The sequence below is a fragment of the Lachnellula hyalina genome (genome assembly GCF_007821495.1).
Source record: "Lachnellula hyalina strain CBS 185.66 chromosome Unknown contig00070, whole genome shotgun sequence".
Taxonomy (NCBI): Eukaryota; Fungi; Ascomycota; class Leotiomycetes; order Helotiales; family Lachnaceae; genus Lachnellula; species Lachnellula hyalina.
The window spans coordinates 22928-44624 of NW_022157184.1; the positions used below are offsets into that span (position 1 = coordinate 22928).

A 21697-nucleotide genomic window follows, 5' to 3' on the forward strand; every position below is an offset into this window, starting at 1 on the left:
TCAAATCGGATTATCCATCCCTGGACTCTGCATCGTGCCCTGCGAACTGCCAGCCACCCCCTTCCCTCGCGGCGGCGTAAGCGTTAATTTCGTCCCCGAACTCCCAGCACCAGGCGTGCTGCTCCCACCAGATCCCATACCCCGTCTCACCATCCTCCCTAAGATATTCACTAGCTCCGCCGCATCCTCAAACATATCATCGTCCATGCCCTCGCCCGCATTATACACCTCGGCGATCGTCACCTTGGCTAGCTGTCGCGAGCTATCCCGCTCATGCAGACAATCGTACAGGAAAGCGCAGAACTCCACTTTGACCGACAGACGCACTGGATGACTGCCCCAGAGCAGCTTCTCTGATAGCGCGGATGCTTCTTGGAAACATTGCAGGGCGATGGGTCGGTAGTCTTGCGCCGGGACGAGGAAATTGGCTGTGAATTCTGGTGGTGGCTGCATTGTTGTTCCACCCACTGGACCGCCTTCTAGTGCATGCGTAGGCTGTACTGAGCTCGGTCTGACGGGATTACTTGGAGAGTCTTGGTCTGGCGTCTTGCCCTTGTCTGCTTTTGCTGCTCGGGGAGATTTCAAGCCAGGAGGTGTATGAACCTGGCCCTGCTGCCCGTGCCCAGCCCGTAGCAAGACACTGGGGTTATTGTGGAAAAGCACGTATAGATGGTAATAGCTTGCTCGTAGTTTGTATGAGAGTACCTTTAAGACCCCAAAATTTGCGACCATAGGTAAGATGTACTCTTCGAGGAGCCGGAGTCCTTCCCTGGCGTACCAGATGATGCGGCAGTACAGGTCGACTGATTTGGTGTCGCGGGTGACATCGAGTCGGCGGAGCTTCCTGGCGCGGATTACTTTGTCTGAGAGCATAGTTAGGTTGCCAAGGATCTGGAATAGATTTTTGGCTAGGAATGAATGGTCGAGTTGGATGTTTGCTGCGAATTGAGCTAGGAACTTCATGTCCACTTCAGAGGACGCCATCGAGACGTGCGTTTTGTCTTGACAAGGACAGCTTGAACGCCAGGTGGTGATGGATGAACCAGTTGCTGTGGGAAAGTAGTGCAGTCTTTCCTGTTAGCTCGAGCGGTGCCGACGTAGCCGTATTCACTTCTTTGGTGGGGACGATATTGCTGTGTTGCTGTCGAATTATCGTGGAGCCAGTCAATGTATAGGCCCCGTCGAATTCTTGACGAAAACTATAGTATCGTTGAAATTGCAGCTGACACGTTTTCTCCCCGACTGTGCGACTCTTTCTCTCACACCAAACTCCCCAAAATCACCGGCAATTCCTACACCCAAAGTATCCAGAACCGAGAAGCTATAGGTAAATAGAAAGTCGGGATATATTCGTTGCGAATTATAGATTGTCCCCCACTGCGCCGCCACCTCAAAGCTCCCAAGCGATGTCAACGCTGCAAGATTACTACTGAAATGTCAGACATAGCACCATTTACACGCCTTGAGAGGATCATTGGATGCGCCGAAGGCTGCTGGGACCCAATTGAAGCTTGACTGACCACTATATTACAGGCGGAAGGCCAGGCGCGAATAGACCAAAGCACGGAGAGCCAATGGTAGATGAATGGAGGCCACGGCCACTCTGATTCAGCTGTTAACAACAAGACGAAAACGGACGCCGCGAACCCTTTAATCCTTCGAACAATGGACTGGAATTCGCACAAAGCATTTCGACTTTTTTGCAGAGGGCGCAATGGACAGCACCGACACCTAAGACAGAACTTGTTTTGATTTGAAGTTGAGGTGGGCACGAGACGACACGAGGCGGTCTGGAAGAACCGACCAGGTCTGGGGGCGAAGGTGAGTGAAATCTGGGAAAAGCGCAATGACAGCGGGCCGGGCCTCAATTGAGCGGCCAACGCGCCGGACGAGCTTTAGAAAGAAAATGCGCACGATTTGATGCTAGAGTCGAGCGGATTGCACGTTTGCAGCTCGAGCAATAGACCGAACGAGTGTTATGACGGCGACGCGTCGAGAGTCGAAAAAGTACAAAGCAAAATTAAGCAGAGCAAGCAGAACAGCAAAAAGGCAAGAGCAACAGAAATGCTAAATAATTTCTATGCAGATGCGGCGACCACTTATTTTCCCCAAATAATAATATCCTCCTGCATGCACAGCGCAATGACTAGATGTACGACCGCTGTAGGTGCATACTAGGACTGGTACTGGATTGGCGTTGATGGGAGCTGCAAGATACGTGGCAGCGCCGAGAGAGAGAGAGAGAGAGCGTGAGAGAGAAAGAGACTGGTGCCGTGTGGCGGAGAAAGCGCGTCTGCCGTATGAGGACTGGCGTGAGTGAAATCAGAAGTGGACTTTGGTCGTCCTCACTCCACCTCGTCGTGGCTTGGCTCTGGTGTGCTTCAACTATTGGCAATGCCTTCCTTTCATTATTCGTTCTTATTTATATTTTTATTCATTACTCATTATTTCCTCACCAACTTTCAAAACCCTTATGCCATCCTTATGGCCTCACGATGATCTGTTTGGGACGAACACTCGCCGCGTGATGCAGCTAAGTGGCTGCTCATGCACGCACCAGGTACCTACAGACAGTACAGTGTAGGGCTAATAGCTGTTTCAGCACTCTGACTGGGCCGCCATCACTCAGCAGCCATCTCTCGCACTCGCATTCTGGTAAGCCAGTGGTAAATTTAGTGGGAAGCCCAGAGGCAGAGGCAGAGGCCCGATGCGAATTCATGGCAAAAGGGCGGGGTGCTCTAACCTCTTATTAGTAAAGGGCTCACCTCGTTACTTTAATGCCAACGTCTTCCCATCAGACTGGCTCTGGCCCAACCTCCCCTATTCCAGAGCCCCTCCCCCTCCTCCCACCCCATCGTGCCAGCACATCACGAACCTAACTCAATAATAATCGCACTTGGTCTTCGAATATGCGGCCTCCCTTTCGTCCATCCACCCATCCCCTTTTCCACACATGCAAAGGGGAAGTCGGCAAACAGTTCGTTGGTCCGAATTGGCGGTGAGGGATCCTGAAATTTCGATCTTTACGCGAGATCCCCTGCATATGGGATGGGAGGGAAGCCCACCACTGCACCGAGCCAGCCGGCCTGAAATAATCCTTCCAGAAGGTCAAAGGAATTTCAACATGGCCGCACTGTCCCGTCAAGCACGAAGCTTCAAGATGGACTTCAAACTGCTTCTCACTCTCAAAAGTCTCGGCTTAAGGAGCTCGAAAGAATTGAAAATCTTGTACAGCACATAATTACGTGCCAAGTGGTTACACAATTTAATTTCCTCTGCTTTCGTTTGACAGCGCAGATACCTGTGGAAGAAGCACCGAATTCGTTTGCACTCCAAAGTCATCTTCTCATTTCCCAGATGCGAATTCCATCATGATCCAGGCAAGTTGCCGAACCTCTCTTCAATCCTCAGCCCTACAAAGAGCAAGCCCCGGCTATATCCGCTCCCCAAGGCGCGAAGCCCTGTCTCGATCAACATCAGCCGCTGGAGGAAATATTGATTGCTCTTCCCGTTTCTCCATCCCTGGAGATAGACTCGCCTTCTCTCTCTGTTGAAACGTGGAACAAGCCAATTCCAGCTTCGTTTGTCACACAGAAGCCTCGTCTACTGGTGAAGGCGGCCAGTCGCTGCAAGCAAACAGGCTGTACCGGCGAGGCAGTTTGGTTGCTGCTGCTGAAAGGCTTCAGTTCGTTATCAAGGCGAGGGTTATCGCAAACAAATTCAAAATGGCGTCCAATCGGTAAAGATTGTATGATAAGGAGGTCTTGAAACCATGCTGTGCAAGCAGAGATGCCTTCTCACATGAGATATGGGATTGATGACGATGGGGATGGATTTAGGGGATGAGGCCAACTGGAGAGTCTTATAAGAATGTCTTTGTGACGCCGAGGAAGCCCATCACAAGGTTGCCATTGACCAGTACACTCTCCTTCAAGTTACAATATCTCAGAACTACCATCCACCGAGTCCGCTTCCTCCCACTATCCAAGTCACAAGCAACATCCCCCGCTCACCACAGTCTCACACCAGCCAGCCATCACGGAACAATCGTCTCTCACTCCTCCCTTCCTATCTTCAATAAACCCCCTCGATTCATCCCTCACCATGTGCCACTGGTACGCTCACCAATACACATGTAAACATGTAACATATGCGCTCGGCAAATACTGTACGCGCGGTGGCCTCGTACAAACACCGTGCAAGAAGAAGAATATCTGGCAAACGATCCGCATGGGCGAGACATGCGAGGATTGCGCGGTACCGGAAGGTCGGGGTGTCACCGTGGCCGATGAGTGCGGAATTCCAAAGGCGACGAAGACGAAGATGTCCAAGGGGAAGGCGAAGAGATGATCTGATTTGGGAGGATGGCTTGAAGCAGCCTGGTTCTAAATGGGGTGCACGTGGGTTTTCGGCGTAATTGGATTTTCTTTTTTTTTTTGGCTTCGCTCTTCGATTGTGTCGTTTATATGTTATGTACTGTATACGTTGGCATCTGAGACGGCGTTTATAACCTTGGGAATCTCGAATTGGGTTCTGAGGCAAGACAAGTAAGGAGTGGCATACGATATAATGCAGTTTTTGGAGAAGACAATTTTATCGCAGGCGATGGATTTGTTTCGCAATAAATATACATCCATGTTTTTCTCTCTCTCTCTCTCTCTCACACACACACACACACACCAAACAAACCCCGCGTGTTCTTATTATAGCAAGTGTTGTGCGATTGATCGATCCATTGTGCCACACATCAGGTGGCTAGTATATATACATACCTATCTAGGATCGTCTAGTCGTGGTCCGCAAACATACCCAACACTTCCAGCACCATTTCACGCAAAGGTATATCTATCTATGGATCTCCTAATTAATTTATCTCCACGAGTCCTAAGGCCTTCTGATAGCCACTATTCGTACCCCCATCTCCCATATTCCTCCCCACCCCCACCGTCGCTGTCCCGTATCACGTGACAGTCATCTTCATGAAGTCTTCGAGCCCATCCATCCATACAAGATGCAGCAATCCTAGCTACAGGACAGGGTACTTGGCTTGGTTTGGTAAGTAACTATATTATAGAGCGGAAGAAGAAGAAGAAAAGATTATTTCCAACTTTAATTGCTTTTCGATCCAAGGTCGGGAAGTAGGCACTGTAAGTATCAAACCTGCCTGATTGATCGATTAATATTAAGCCACTGTACTGCACTGAGAGCGATTATAATGGGATGGATATAATGGGATGTTAGGTAGCTGGTCTGATCTGGTCATGTGATAGGCTGGGTCACGATACATATAGGGGTCCTTTTTAAGTCTCAGTTCTCCGGCCTCGCATTCAAAACTTACAATAATGCTAAATAGCAGTACGGCTACCATATCAACACCTCCCACCTAGACTCTTCATAATATAACCCTACAATTACTAACCTCACCATCGCCATATATCTCTTCCTCACATTTGCACTACTCAAGCAATACCTCTATTCCCACCTTGATTAAATCAGAAGCATGCGCTCAGTAACCCCTATAAATTGAGCAAAATCTTCTGGATGCATGTGACCTATAACTTCTATGCGTATAAAAGAGATACGCGATTATATTAGCGGATAGTAGAGGCTAATAGTATTAATTAAGAGATATATGCGTTCTCTATCGCTGCGATCGGAGGGATTTAAATTTTCACAATGGCCTAAGAATCAGCATGACTACCGCTCTTTATGACTTGGTTTTATTATCTGGGTTGGGTGCATATCACTTAGCTTAGCACGCCCTATGCCAATGCCCCCTGGGAGACTTAGAGAGGGTCTTAAGCCCTTCTCCCCCTGCGTCAAACACCACTAAAGTAAACTGAACTAAAAATTTATCGCCGCGATTAATAGGATAGGGAAAACGAACTTTAAAATCGGAAGACCTTAGGCTTTTATCTATGATAATATAGAGGTTTAGCTATAGCTATTTATCCTTATACGGACTAGCATGCAGAGCAGTGTATGAAAAGTAGCTCCGACGTGATGGTAGTAAGGTTAGTAAAGGTAGAAATAGTAAAAGTGATATGAGTAGAGCGATAGTACGGAGTAAGGTTAGTGATAGTGCAACATAGCAGCGAGCGTACTATACTTACTATTACTTACTATGCTTCTAAAAAGAATCTGAATTTAGAATTAATGCGAGAGTCGAGACTCACCGGAGAACTTGGATTTCTAACTGCGATTTAGCAGAGTCATGTGTAGGTAGTTGGAACTAAAAAGCCCTACGTACACTTGTTGAGAAACACTTAGTTGTAGGTATCTTGCAGCTAGGCAGATTTAACGCGCCGGCGGCACCGACATATCTTCGCGGAGAATTATTGAGAATAGAGAGAAAGCTGTGGCAATGTAGTATAATGCTACGGAGTAGCACAATGCCGTGTAATGCAGTATGTTTATGGGGATGGTACGGTACAGGATAGTGAATGAAGAAGTAAAAGCATAGAGTAAGTGTAGATAGAGAGGGAGACTTGAAAGATAGGTATGTCTGGCGGCGGGTTAGGCTGCGGATTCTTTGGCTTGGTTTGATGTAGGTAGGTAGGTAAGTGGGTGTTTTGTATAATGGTTTTGAACGCCGGGGGAGAAGGGCCTAAGGTAAGGCCTGTTGTAGCCTGGAAGTTGCAATGCATAGCCTAGCTATAGTAATCGGGAAGCCCGAAGTGGCAATGCATAGCCCCTGTGGCAATAAGGGAAGCCTGGAAGTGGCGCTGTAGCCTAGAGGCTATAGCGGCTACTCACAGCATACTACAGGCTTGAAAGTCCTATATATATAGCGTACTTCCCACTATAGAACAGCAGTCAATTCAAGATCCTTACCCCGAAACAACAAGCCCCTCCCCCAAACCTCCCAGGGAGTATTAGGGCGTGCTAGGCTAGCAATTATATACAGTATAGGTACTATAACGTAGATAGCAAAACCAAGTTATTGGAGTAAAAATGGCTATACTAAAACTTGAAATCTATTCGCTAGTTGAGAGGTCTTGTAGAAAAAGAGTGCTGGGGAGGCCTTATAAGGAGCAGGTGTAGTCGTCTCTTGGAAAGAGCATCCTCGTAGTTTGTTCTATGATAGTGGTAGAGGAATACTCCGCAATAAGAAGAAAACTTGAGAGCATCTCCAGAGTACGTAGCCCGTTCTACTTATGTCCTGCCAGTTGCTTTCTTATCCCTTCCCCGACTATGCTCTCTTCTACGCGTCTGTATATGTTTTCGACTTATATCTATTAGCGTATCCATTCTCTCCAGCTCCTAAAACGTCCTGCCTTTCCTCCTTCCGCGTGTACAATCAGCTTTGCTCTTATACCTTGAGCAAATTTATGAAGTCTCCTTAAACAGTCGCGATTTAGTGCGTCATTGCGAAATTGCGGTGCCTGCAAAAGCCTACGCATTTTGAGCCTTCGAGTCTTCCTCCCTGTGTATGCTGATGTGTATATCATTTATAGTATGCAGCCTTGTTGACAAGGGCTTTGTGTCGTAGAGGAGGATAGGTGATCGTAATGAATGCGTTTTCTCTTTAGCTGAGACGGGTGCTTATATTAGAAACATCGCTATTTCGTAGTCAGCTCCACGTACAGGCAGATAGAGAGGGATCCATCTTCGCTGACTCGTTTTTTTGTCGGCTGGTGGTGGTGGCAATGGTGGTGTTGGCAAGTGAAAGAGGAGAGGTTTTGTTGGGGATACTCTGCGCCGCCGAAAAGTATTTTGATTCCCTTCCTGGGCCTGAAGCATACGCTTTGAATAACTTATACCCTATTTGCCAAATCAAATGGCTAGGCATAGTATTTGATCTGGCAGATCATTGGATTATCACCGTAAATTCTCACCGTAGAAAACATAGGGCTTGAATTACTTTTCGGCGCGCGGAGTAAGGTGGAGGAGCAAGTCTGGATGAGGGAGGGAGGATGGTAGGGATGGAGATAGGGTATGGAGAAAATTATTCGGTTGATTTGATAGTATTAACTACTTGTGTTTACTTCCTCTGGACAGGACTAGCTAGACATTTATTTAAAGATTTTTATTTTTAGTTAGACTAGTCAGCTAGATACTGTACGAGGTTTTTACATTGATAGTCGGAAACGAAGAGAATAATAAGGTAGGTGCCTATCTAAAGTAGTAAGTAGGTTGATATAGGAGTTTATATAAGTCTAGTGCGACGGGGCGGGATGGGAGCTCCTGACAAGCTACGGAGTACACCTCCTAATTCTCACCTTGGACACGCATGGGTTGAAATATCTTCCGGTCGTGACGTATGTAATATAATATATGATCTTGGGGATCCCTGGGGAGCTCCGCTCTTGCAATATCATTTTAATCTTCGGTGAAGAGTTATGATGTACTGAGAACATGGACACAACGAGCAGAACTTTTACGCATGCTGACTAGCTGTTTCTTACAATAGGAGATATTTTTTCGATTCTTCCTTCCTACTTTCGTATGAAGCTATGTAGACCTCTAGAGCGTTTCTTATGAAGGACGAGTTACGGGTACAGTGTCTGAGTGAGATGCGAAGACTTTGTCTTGCACACGCGAGCTGAGCTTGAAAGGTAAATTTAAGGGGGTTTGAAAGAATGGAATAGAATGTATAGAGAAACACCGACTAAAGAGGCATTGAGTTCCAAATTGTGCCCTATCTCAGGAGCAAGCTCCTGCTCTGTACAGTAAGAATGCATTTAGGGGGCCTTAGCGACCTCGGCAAACTTTGGGACTCCACACCTCGGAGCAAAAGTTCCGCTCCGTTCAAGTCAACTACGGTAGTCGAAATCCAGTACTCCGTCTCCGTCTCCGTACATTCCAGCTCGGATGGACACGGAAGGGATATGATATATTTAGTATTGCCAAAACTCTATTTTCATCAAGTACTCATGTCTGTCGCTAATGGAGTTTCATCATCCAGATGCTCCAGTACGAGAAACCACTCCACTCTAGAGTCTAGGTAGGAAGGCATCACGATTCACACCCAGAAGACGATGAGGTTGCGTCTCCTAACCTCGAGTCTCGTGCCTTCCATCCCTCAAGACATGTCTCCAGCTCATCGTTCTTCTCCTCCAAGACCCTCATCTGCTCTTCCAGCTCTTGTATATATTCATTAGCATGGACCAAAATCTCCGCTTTGCTCAAACTCTTCTCCCCTGCCTCATCCATCGGCTCCTTAACAGGAAGCGTCTCCAAGAGTGATTTAAATTGCGAGTTCAAGCGGTTTCGGTACTGCTTTTCTATGAGATTGTGGTTGTTGCGCGAGTCTTGGGAGATGGGCGAATTAAGTGATGTTAGAGATGCGGACCGTGGTTTCCTATTTGGCTTCGGCAGCTTCTTTCCTTTTGCCTTTTCCGGTGTATGTTTAGTACGCCTGGGTGTTCGTGCATTGGCCTCTTTCTTCACTCGCTTCGATATCCGGGCGGATATTGGGGCAGTTGAAAGTTCCGGAGAATCCGAACTTCGGCGTGTCAATTCTGGTGTGGTTGGTGTTGGTGTTTCGGTAAGGGGGGAAAGTGATGTGGGAGACGGTGAAGCGATCGGCGATGTGACAGACATGATGTTTTCTTTTGCACGTTCCTCATTCGTTGGCCCACCTTTGGTGGCAGATGATAAGTCTACCCATGGGAATACTGGTCTCAGGTCTTCGGGGAACCAATTGATTTCGAAGGATGTTTGATTCGCGTCTATTGATTGTGCGTTTGCGGGACTATTCAGATATGAAGTGTCTTTTGCGTCTAGCAGCCCACTGCACTCAGCAAGTGCTTGCGTAGCGGTGGTGATGGATTCGAATTCGAACGGGCTCCACGAGCTACCTTGAAGGGCACGAAAACCTCCAGTTGAGGATAATGAAGATTGACTAAACGGGCTTTCAGGCCATGGTAAGTCGTCTAGTAACATCCATTCTTCGGTGTATTTGCCTGCTTTGGGGTTGACATCTTTATATGGACCAAGTCCGCTATCCAGAGCTTTTGAATAGAACTATGGAAGGTGTTAGAGAGATGCTAGTGAGAAAAGTGTTTGAATAATGGAACATACTTGACTATAATCATTCCATTCTGTATCCATTTTGAAGCTCAAGATTAAAGTGATGGCAATCTTGCAAATGTATATCAGCTTTCAAGTGAAATATATGGAATACTATGTTACCATATTTATATATGACATCAGGTGGGAGCATATCCTCCCCACGGGCCAGACTCTCATGGAACTTTCCCATTCTTGCCAGAAGTGGCCAGAAGCATGTTGAAAAGAGACAAAGCAGACAGCCCCTCCCCCTCCCGCCACCCCCGCGACCCCCGCGCCTGTGTGGTTTTCTCAACTTTTCTGGGACCACGAGCCAATTGGAAAGCCATACTAGTACCATACAAAAATGAGGAAATCCATATGACGCCAGTTGACCCTAGCATGTGGAGCCATAAGCTTTTGCATGGATACATGGTATAGATCAGTGGGTCATAAAGTTCTGCGGGTTTTGCTAGCGTAAAAACATTTATGCCCCTCCTCCCTGCTGCTGGTAAGCTGCGGGTAAAACCATCCTCTTCTTTCCGGCTGGATAGCTAGGCAGCCCTTATAAAAACTCAGGGCCTTTACTGTATACTGCAGAAGTGGATTCTTTAGATTTTCTAGATTTTTTACGAATATTAGTTCTCGTGGCCATCATTTCATGGTTATTCCCCAGCTGCAAAAGGTAAAAATTATATGATTCGCTAGCGTGGAAATCGCTATCAAACCCAATAGCTCTATATTAGGACTAGCGCCTAATATTAGAGACAATTACGCCGTAGAGAATCTGCATAAGTGGAGAAGGGAAACATAACACGTTGCTTTGCCCCCCGGTTCTGCAGTAGATCTACGGAAATGCAACGCCTCTAGTGGAACAAAGCTCCGCTGTATTGCCATTTGATGATTTGGAGAGATTACCTGATTACTGTTATGATGAATATCTGATTACTTGCATCCATCCATACCTTGACTCTTAAGGCTGACCAGTCACAGACGCTGGAGAGAGCGGAAAGTTTAAATAAGCTGTTCAACGGCGAGCTGCGATGTCCGACGGCGCGCTGCGATGATGTTGGGTTTGTAGGGTAACGTCGGTAGGGTAGGGTAGGGGTTAGAAGAAAGTATCTGCAGGGCAGAATTACTCCGTAGGCTCCATATTGAAACTTCAACGTTTGTATCTACGAAGTACCCTTAGTACGTCATATATGTATGTATATGGGGGTGATAATGCTCATGCAACTCGGGGGAAAGCAATCCGATATTCCCATCATGTAATGTGACCCGGCTTACAGTACTGTACGCTTCTTTACGAAGTACGCCGTGATTCGTTGAAGCAATCAGTTCCCGTATTATTCCCTAGGCTGAGCCTGCTCGGGGTTATGTGGGGTAGCTTGTTTCCAATGCGTCCTTAGCTAGTCTGACAATTTACTGTCATCGTCACTTGGAAGCTTGATATGCTGACTGGCTGGTGGGGCTTTTCCCAGTGACCGCGAATCCATGAATGAGGTTATCTGTCATAACCTTATTACCGGAAGGGCACTGGAGGCAGGCTCTGATGTACGATCACTCCTATCAAATAATTCCCTGCCTCTATTGAGTAAGATGAAATGGTTCCCACAGATGCATGTACAATGATCTTTTATAGAAAGGCATTTCAAATGCATTAAGATTCAACGATGTTCGTCATTCATTCATCAAAAGTCCAAGGACCTGGACGTTCCTATCTACCAGCCACCTGCCACCTGCCACCTATCCTCTAGCTACAGTTGTCCCCCTACCTCATACCTTCGCACTCACAGCCTATTCTTCCAATAAGCCTTTGTTGGGACTCCTGGGGAAACAATTGGAGGTTGACATGTGAAAAATTTGTGATCGAAGTCGATATAGTCGATGCGGCCAGAGATGTACATGCAGCCCGCTGACGAGCGACTTGCTTCATAACAAGGACGGAGTCTTTCAGAGGGCTCGTAGCCACGGTTGTAGCGGTCTTTGGTTGGTTGACACATTCTTGCATGTAGGTTAGCTTGGGGAGATGTTTGTGTTTATTGGAGTTGTGGATACAGGTTGGTAGGATCTTGTTTATGTATGCACAAGTTGTAGATGGAGAGGTTGAAGGGAAGAAGGGAGAAGGAAGACGAGGTCGGATTTATAGGAGTTTAGGGAGATATTGATAGGTGTGATTAAGGCGTCGTGAATAGTAGGGTTTATTATTAAAGCTATAAGATTGAATAGTATATTATTAATCCTCGTATGAATTCAAATTTACTGACACAATCATAGACTCCATCATCTCCACCTCTTCCCATATCTCTCCTTGGGAGCATCTGCTGTCCGTAGATTACAAAACAGCTAGGGTGGGATCACGCAATTGTTGCTGGTTGTGGTTAGGAGAAGACACGATGCATGCATTCATTATCTACGGGAATCATCAATCCCAAGAGGAATCCAAACAGATTTGATCCTCATAAGCAACTACATGGACAACATATGGCATATATTATGCTTAATCTACATTTATACTCCAAAAGAAAGTTGAAACATCCAATTGTTCAAAGTGTTCACCCAAGAAAGCAATGCCGAGGCCGAGCAACACCCCCTTTCTAAGCGAGTTTGCCCCTAATCCAAATGCGGTCATTTACCTGTAGATCTATTCGCCTTTTACCTAGTCAGTCAGGACATCCACATCCATATAAGCAAGAGACAATTCAAATATATCACCGAGTGCCCGAGACACTGAATGTATGTGCAACATGAATGACGTACAACTGAAGTGCATTGCTCACAGAGCCGCAAAACCCCAATCTATCTATTATATGTGTATCTGCGCTCGAAACCCACGAAACCAGCCCCTCAACATTCGCCATCCATGCTGGTATACCTATGACCCACCGACAAACACCATGCGTGAATATAAAATGCTGAAAAGAAACCCCATCTAGACCGAATCCAAGGCTTCTCAATGAGTCTCTCAATGATATCCATTCGTCTTAGTAGGCGAAACTGAACGTGACTGAGTTCGACCATTTGGAAGCTCGGTCAGAGCACCTTCTTCTGGACCGCCGAGAAGTTTATCCATAAAACTAATGTAATCATATTGAGGCATCCCTCTGTCTTGTTGGAGATCTGGGCCTTTGTGCTGTGGGACAATCTCGGTAAGTCTGTCGATAACATCATCTGGTACCAGACTGTGCCGGAGATCCATTTCAGTAACATATGGCTTTCCATCAGCCACCTCTCGGAAACTCTGAAAGACTTGCTCGGCGGTATTCTGGTCCTCGGTAACATCGACCATGAATCGAATAAATTGCTCAAAAGTAACAGAGTTACGCCCGTCAGAGGTCTCCATGAAGTACTCGTGCATCTCATCTTCGCTGAAAACAAGTCCAAGCGATGCCAAAGCCGCACTGAATTCAAGCTCTTGGAGACTGTTCGAGTCATCTCGATCAAAATGTCTGAAGACACTCTCAAATTCTTCCAGTTGAATGGGTGTCAGGTTAGTCATATTTCGTGCCACAACTTGGTTGTCAAGGAAAGCCAGCTTTTTGGAGACAGAGCCCTTGACTAAGCTCATCTCGTAGCATAACTCGTCATATGTATATGTCGTAAAGTCATTCTCCTCAATATTTGCCTCCTCGCATTTCTGATCGACCACGGCAATGGTCTCAAGATACTGGTGCAAAGGCGGAAGTTTTTCGTTCAACATCTTGATGTGTATTAATTGATCTTCAACATCGCCTTCCAATCCTGATATAGCTAGTTGCATAGTATTGAGGGCCAAGGCGAAGTCGTTGGCTTTGTCCGCAAATGATTTCCGAAGTGCATTTTTGATACTGTAAATAGTTAGCATATTGCCTCAAAATACATAGGTCTGCACTCACTCTCTTATGTTTTCATTAATGAGCTGACCCCTTGCCATCTCGAGTTTAATCATTTTTGCCCATTCTTGGTCCATCGTTGGCAAACTCAATTCTGGCGGAGGTTCGTATGCTCTTAATCGGTATGTGCTCATTTTCGTTTTGATGTTTCCAAGCAGCGCTGCTAAATCACTCTTTTCCGCGACCCACTCTCTCTTTTTGCCTCTTTTGTACGCGCTGAAGTCTGTTGCTTGTTGTTTCGCGTCCACATATGTGCCCTCAAATTTCGACTCCTGCCATGTTGCTCCCTGTTCTTGAATGTTCTGCAGTAGGGCTCTCATCCTTCTTTCGTAGTTGCTCTGCATTTCCCACGCACCCTGCATACTGTTGACAAATTTCTCGACTCTTCGCCCGGCGTTCTCAACTTTCTCCATCTGCGAAAAGGCATGGAACCAGTATGCAATATAAGTCATTAAACTCCTCTCATCAGGCTTCGCAACGTGGGCGACATCCTCCACATCCAACAGATCCGGGATACCAATCTCTTTGGAAGCGATGTCGAATGCTAACTGCATGTTCCCCTTGTGGTCGCTCTTATCCAACGTATCATAGTCGATTAGATCCGGTCGGTGAATATCCAAGAGAGCACAAAACGCCAAACCATCATTCCAACTATCGGTGAAGTTCCTGACATCGACTTCGTCATAGCAAGCTGTCTTCCTTTGACACCAAAGTAGCAGACCTTCTTTGGCAGTCATACCTTCTAGATTAATATCCGAGATCGTAAATCGTAAAATCAAGGTCCAGATCAAACCTAGGATGATCTTCCGGTTCCCATCCACAACATCTTCGGCGCCAATATTGGTCATTTGTATACCGCGGGACTTGATGAAATCTAGGGACAGGTTTGCATTTTCGAATTTCTGGACTCGAAGCTTCGGCTTTGCTGCATATCGGCCGAGTGATTCGTTGGAGAGGCATTCGAGAAGATGGATGAGAATGACCTATTCACGTATACCCATTAGCATTCCCAATATTTTCATACCCTATAGAGGTGAGACCTACCCCATCACTGAGATCCACCACGAGATCTTTGACTGCCACCTTTCGAGGTTCAACTTTCGTATTCAACCTGCCCATGCATTAGCCACGCACTCCACCAACCCCCCATCCGACCTACCATTTTGTGAACGTCTTCTGCTGCACCGTAATCCATTTCTGCTGCTCCGCAAACGCCATCTTGGTCAACGCCTGCTCATGCGGCGGTTCCACAGCCTTCAACCCGTGGTCCGCCGGTAAACTGCTCGTCTGCCGCTGGAAGCCCTTTCTCCGCCTCCCAGTCAACGGGTCTGTCGTATTCCCAGCGCTCGCACTGCGGTTCAGACGGGTGGTGAATTGTTTGGATCGGTTGGCTTCTCGCTGGGAGGAGGTGCGGTCACGGCGTGATTTTATACTGGCTGGTGGTGAGGGTGGAAAAGGGGTAGTGGGAGGTGATGCGTTGGGTGTGATCGTGGAATTGTTTACTTCGGGACAGTCATTTTGGGCGTGGTTGTCGGAATGGCAACGGCGATTGGGCGGTGGAGTGGGGCATAATTTGGTAGTGGAGCTGCCGTCTTCCGAAGGCGGGGGAGTCATTACCCCTGAGTATCGTTGGAAATCGGACATGTTGAACATATAAATATATACAGTGCTTATTGAATCTCGACTTTGATAATATTGTTCGACTGTGTGTTTCTGTAAAAGCAGTAGAAGAAGAGGAAAGAGAGGCGTCCCAAGGTTATACAGTACATGATATTGATTAAGCCTGTGCATTAATGATCCTTTTAGGCCTTTGCATAATGAAACAGTGTTTCCACCGTCGCATCCTCGATCCCGAATCCACCTCCCATGGCCTTCTATAGGAAGCACTCGTCGTCAGTGTATCACAGCATCCATGTCTCCATCCGATGCATAATGCAAGTCAACCTGTGCCCACGAGCTAGGCGATCCTTCTCGGGCGCAGATGGTGGCGTGAGGACCAGTATCAGGGGAAGGTGAGAAGTTCAACAGTTACCAATATATTAGTCCTTTGCAACCACACAGTCGGACAGATTAATTTGACACACCGTTCAATATAACTCGTTATTTCTATTTTAAATAAACTATCTTTAAGATGAAAATGGTTTTGAAGATCCAAGCACCAAACTAGGAAGTCGAGGACTTTCTGCATGAAATCCAGAAGGTTTGGAAACAGATATACTGTTGGACATCCCAACATGCGACGCGTTGCTCACCTCTGCGCCCCCAACAACCCCAGCCAACAGCTCATGCTAAATCAAATACGTCTTAGGCAAGAAGATCACGGTGTTTTCCATGAATGATGATCTCCACCCCACGTCTCCTCAGTCGTTACGCGAAGCCCTAACAGTCTCATCACTCTCGCCTCAGACCACAGTTTTGGCAACAGCTGCCGGGCTTCAAACAGACCCCACTCGGTTGGGCACACGCCGACCAGATTTTCAATTATTGAAAGAACGGTACCAGTTCGACGTATCCGTGTCTCCCAGGCACTCACCAACCGTAACACCCCTCCAACCTCTGGCGTTGATGACATTGAAATAATATGCCGAAAGGTTAGTGACAGATTGCTCAACAATATCATGTTGGATAGAAAGGTAATCAGTAGCCGTTTTGTCAGCCAGAGCCTTCTTCACAATGTTCTTCGACCTCTGTATCTGCGACGGGAGCGGATGAAGATAGTCCTCAGTATCGAGATCAAAGTAAACCCGATGGTACCCCAGAGCCAACATATCATCGCAGCACCCAGACTCTTTGGTGCAATCGGAATATGGAGGTCTCATATAAGTAGGCCACATCCCAATGATATTGTTGAAAGCCATTTCATTCTTGACCATCTGCGAGATGCGTAGGTCATGAGTGACGTTCAAAAGCGAATAGTGGGACCAAGTATGCGATGCTACTTGATGGCCCTCGGCGACCATACGCCTGGTTAAGTCCGGGTAGGGAGATGTGGTATCGATTGCTCCCCTCCCGTTGTTGTTCCCGCTGATGAAGAAGGTGGCGTGGTAACCATATGCTTTCAGTATATCCAAGATCCTAGACGTATAGATAGATGGTCCATCATCAAATGAAAGCGCCACCACGTTATCCTGAATGCAGTCGTCTATATCATCTGTGTAAGGAACTGGGCCTTTCAGAGGTCTAGCAACATTCACAGTAGACGGTCCAGCAGGCGTGGTATCAGAATCGCATCTACCGTACCCGAGCAGACAGTTCCTCGGGTCAGCGCAGTAGTCTGACGTTGTACCGCAATTACCCTCAACGGAGCAGCACTGGTTGCCGGAACAAGTTGCTCCCTGGTTCTGGGGACCGCACTTGTCATTCCCAGTGGGAGGAGTCAGGTCTGTCTTGCATTGTCCGTAAGCAGGCTGGCATCCACCACCACAGTAGTCGTCTGTGCTTCCGCAATATCCATTTTGACTGCAACACAGGCTGTCAGAGCATAGCTCTCCCTGATTCTGAGGCCCGCATAGAAAATTGTCCTCGATAGGTTGGGATGGGGGAGTTGAGCAAGTGCCAAAATTCGGTTGACACCCGGTTAAGCAGTAGTCTGAAGAAACTTGTTAGCATATTTAAATGACTTGATTTGAGATAAAGCGTACCTGTTGAGCTCCCACAGTACCCATATTGTGAACAGCATCCTCCATCATCTTTGGTGGCTTCGCAGAAGTAGCCGTTGTTTGCACCCGCAACTACATTTCCACAAGCGTTGTCGGGGCTAACATTGTCATTGGCACGTCCAGGAAGTAAGTTGTAAAGGCCCATCTCCGGTTCAGCAGGAAAGGCATAGCTCAAACCACCAAAGAAGAGAGCAAGCGCCGCGGCAATGAAATTGGGCCACATTATAAAGAGGGGTCGCTTAATAGAATTATGTTATGATTAAGAAATACGCAGCGACTGAAGATGAATTAAATGTTTGGGATGAGAATTATATCGAGCGAAGGTGATGTGGAACATGAGAGGAAAGGTTGATGTAAAAAACTTAAAGACGAAGCGAGGTCTCTGTTCTTATAGTAAGATAGTGAATGTAAAAGTGATACCTCCTGGACGAAAGGATAGAGTAAATCTCGATCACCAATTACCTTGCAGTCCATTTCACCGCTTAGGTGACCTTCCCTTCCCATCGAAGCAACGAGCAGTCATCCGGACTCGCAATTTATCATCTCATGTCACTACATGTATGGAGATATATCAGATCAACCACTTTCCTTGCAGCTATCCCCAAACATGATTCCTTCCAAAGGCAGAACTTTTTGTTGGCAGCCTATGTTTAGAGGTTTGAGAAAGGCTGATCGGCGGTAGCTCAAGGGTCCATACTTTGGAGGATCAATTTGTGGTCACGGCGGGGTTGAGTTCGCTGGCATTGTGCCTAGTAATGCAGCATGCAACGGTATACGATTACACAGGTACAGCAACCTTTAGCTGTTTCTGGAGAAATGGAAGTTATACTTATTGGATAGACGTTAGAGGTAAAAAAGATTTGTCTCTAGGATTGAAGTGGTCAGTGAGTATGAAGAAGGTATGTAGGAAGGCGGCAGCACCTAATTATAGGCTTTTTAATCTAAAAGTTCGGAGATTGTCAGTAAGGTATTTCTGGATCTTGTGTGGGCGGTTTGCTCCCTCGTTCACTTCACACGAGGTCGATGAAGCATCCGGCAAGCCGCATTCCAAAAGTTTACCTTGGAAAGTCACTTGACTAGGTAATCATGGAACCATCTCCTGCCTCAGACTTACCCTGCCTCAGATACGGGCCGAGTATACACCGTATGGATACTCAAGCTTGGTCGGGGTGGTTGGACATCTTGTCCCCTCCACCAGCTCTTCTCACCCCGAAGCACAACCTCAATAGCATCCAGGCGCGCGCTCAATCTGCATCTACTATCAGTTCCTGCGTACATACATAGGCAGTAGCAAGACGACTCACCTCTTCTCTCGATCATATGATGTGGCGGATTAACAAATATAGGTCATTGCCATGGTCAGCGCTTGGTGATAAACGTGCCAATGAAACAGCCAGACAGCATTGTTTTTCGAGTCGGGGTCGGGACTCGGGTGGGGCCTGAAGATCAGCACTACTGGATTTACAGGGTGTAGGATCTGCTATAGGGATTACTCTCTAGCGCACATCGCTAAAACACTGCTGAAGATGTTTGTTCTACCTTCCCTCCCTTCTCTATTCGTCCAATAAAAAGACACAGCGACAAAGGTATGGAGAATTTCTATAAGTGGAAACAACTTTGGAGAATTATATGACGAGGTGGTCAAGTCATAACAGCATTACATAAATCACATTTTCGTGAGGAACATTTCATGCATATAAGTATATGTGAGTATCTGGGGGAAGTGTTCTTTTTGTGATTGTTTTCTAATTTAATGTTTTGGTGATTATTCTTTTGCGTTCCTATTTTCTTGTGTTATCCTCCCCCTTTATCCTCCCCTTTTCCCTATTGTCCTCCCTTTTTCCTCCTCCCATTTCCTAAAAACCCTCTTTAAACTACCCCTCCTGGTGATAAGACGAGGGAGATTATACCCATATCCATTCCGCATGTCCTGGGGTTGACAATCCAGCATTATCCTCCCTTTATGTACCGCCAGCGGTACATTTAGTGTCGATAGCTCTGCTAGATTTAGGTTAGTAGTTAGTACCTACATTGTGTCAATTTTGTCTTTGTCGATTTGCCGATTTCTTCGAATCTGCTCCTGTTTCTTATCCAACTGATCAATTGAGTGATCTAACCTTTCCACTTCTGTGTAGATTCGAGCACTAGTCTCCTTCGTCGTTGTTCCTTTAGTGTAATTGCTTTCGCTCAGCTTGAGCCCGTCCTAATTTCTGTTGAGTCCTTTCGAACTCGGCTTGTTGTTGTTAGGGTTCCTCAACACCATACTTTTTTTCGTCGTTGTCCCTTTGATCCATCTATTTTCTCTCGCATTTAGCCTATTCCAATTCCTGTTGAGTCCTTTTCTTAACTCGGCTTCTTTTTGTTCGGCCTCCTTAGCTGTCGCTTTGGTCAATTTGTCGACTTGTCGATTCGCCGGGCTGTCGATAGGTCTAGTTGCCGATTTTTCGGTTCTTGATTGTTGTTTGTTGATGGTCGATAGTCGTATTGAGTCGATTGGATAGTATCCAGGTGTCCAGCGCTTTACAGCGCATTCAAAGCATGCTTATATGATGGACTTGGCTGGAATTGCATGCCCTCACTTTCGCAATATGCCTGGAAGTTTGATCTAAATTCCCTCTTTCTATTGTTTGCTTCGACGAAGAGGATTTTATCCCCGGTTTCCAATTCAGCTCCCGCAGACTGAAAGCAATCGTAGCCTTCGTAAGACCTGGAGCAAACTCGATATTTGAAAGCTCCCGTTCTTGTTGAGGCTGCTTCTAGGGAGTGGCGCCATGTTTGATTCGTATGACTGAAGGGTGACAATTTTCTGATTGAGTATCGATCGTTGCGTTGAACTGATTAGGTAGTAAATGGAGGTTGATCGGTGAGGCTGCTTCCGGGGAGTGTCGCCATGTTTGATTCGCATGAAGGGTGACAATTGTTTCATCTAGCGTCGAAAGTCGATCGTTGCGTTGATTTGTTTGGGTAGTAATCAGATGTTGATTTGTTAATGTGAGTAGTATCCTTAGGTCGTCCCAATCTCTTGTCCAGGAGCCACCAAGTTATTGTTTGGAGGTCGTGGGTGTCGTTCCGGTAGGTATTGTTGAGAAGTAGCCAGAGTGTCGAAGATGGTTGATGTGCTTTAACTGTTTCCCTTTCCCATCCACCAAACAAGGGATTATTCCCTGGTTCCATTCCATTTGAATGTAGTTGCTGTAAAGCAAGCTTGGTAAATTGCCCGTGGACCAGATGTTCGAGATGTTCGTATTCTCAGCGTGTATTTTTTAATGCGGTTGCTCCAAAGAGTATTAAGTGACTTATCCGTGGATTAGGTGTATAAAGAGTATTCGAGAACTTGTCCGTGATCCGTGGATAAGAAGAGTATGTTTCCGATGTGTATTTGATTTGAATGCGGTTGTTGTAAAGAGTAGTTGGTGACTTGTCCATGGATCGGATGCGTGAGTTCCCGATGTGCATTAGGTAGATGCGGTTGTTGAAGATAATATTTTGTGGCTTGTCCGTCGGTGACTTGGGTCAGATGTGTTAATTCCCAGGCTTTGACCAATATGACTGTGACTCGGTAAGGCTAATGTCGTGACAATTCCGTTCGATTGCACTGATGATAGTCCAAATTGGACCTCGGATTGCTCAACGGTAGTACTCCCTATGGGGGTTCAACTCCATGGCGACCCTTCTGCTTCAGTATATGTACCCCTATACGAACGAGGTTTGAAGATATCCGGTCACTTGGTTATGATAGCTAAAAAGGTTTTGGGTGACAGGTCCATGCAGCCCCTGAAAAGCGAATTGGCGATGTAGGCTGACGACTGGGTTCGCGGGCAGTCTAAACTGCTGGCCCGCGCTGGCCGGAAAAGTATCGCGCGAGTTGAAAGCTGATTGGAGAGGAGGAAAGTCATTGTCCCTTTCGGCTCCCAATTCAGCTCCGACCTGTCTCCAATATTGGTCCATTGGCGGATTGATGTGTCGGGCGTGGGAACCTCCAACCCACTCCTGACCAACGTCGTTGTACTCCTGCATTTGGTTGGATCCAATTTGTTGTGGGACCTGGGCCTGGGCCATCGTGGCTTGCCTCTTTGGCTTCTTTGCCGGATTAGGTGAGGCTTCATCATCGTCCTCAAGTTGTCGTTTAGCGCCTGATTTGACGGCCCCCAATGCCTTCTCCATCTCCTTCTC

The 21697-nt window shown here is 46.7% G+C and overlaps 3 protein-coding genes across 3 annotated transcripts; all 3 read right to left on the bottom strand.

Annotated features, from left to right (window-relative positions):
- Positions 1-984, bottom strand: LHYA1_G005555 (uncharacterized protein; the record flags this gene model as incomplete). The annotated part of the gene is made up of 1 exon (XM_031150499.1): positions 1-984. The coding sequence occupies one exon, from the start codon at positions 982-984 to the stop codon at positions 1-3; it is 984 nt and encodes a 327-aa protein (XP_031005189.1).
- Positions 985-12958: 11974 nt separating this feature from the next.
- On the bottom strand, positions 12959-15509 carry ain1 (Alpha-actinin-like protein; the record flags this gene model as incomplete). Its single annotated transcript, XM_031150500.1, has 4 exons — positions 12959-13820; positions 13869-14848; positions 14910-14976; positions 15025-15509. The coding sequence occupies 4 exons, from the start codon at positions 15507-15509 to the stop codon at positions 12959-12961; spliced, it is 2394 nt and encodes a 797-aa protein (XP_031005192.1).
- An 833-nt stretch (positions 15510-16342) lies between these two features.
- Positions 16343-17747, bottom strand: LHYA1_G005557 (Chitin deacetylase; the record flags this gene model as incomplete). Its single annotated transcript, XM_031150501.1, has 2 exons — positions 16343-17454; positions 17507-17747. 2 exons carry the CDS (start codon positions 17745-17747, stop codon positions 16343-16345), a joined length of 1353 nt encoding a protein of 450 aa, XP_031005191.1.
- Positions 17748-21697: the final 3950 nt, after the last annotated feature.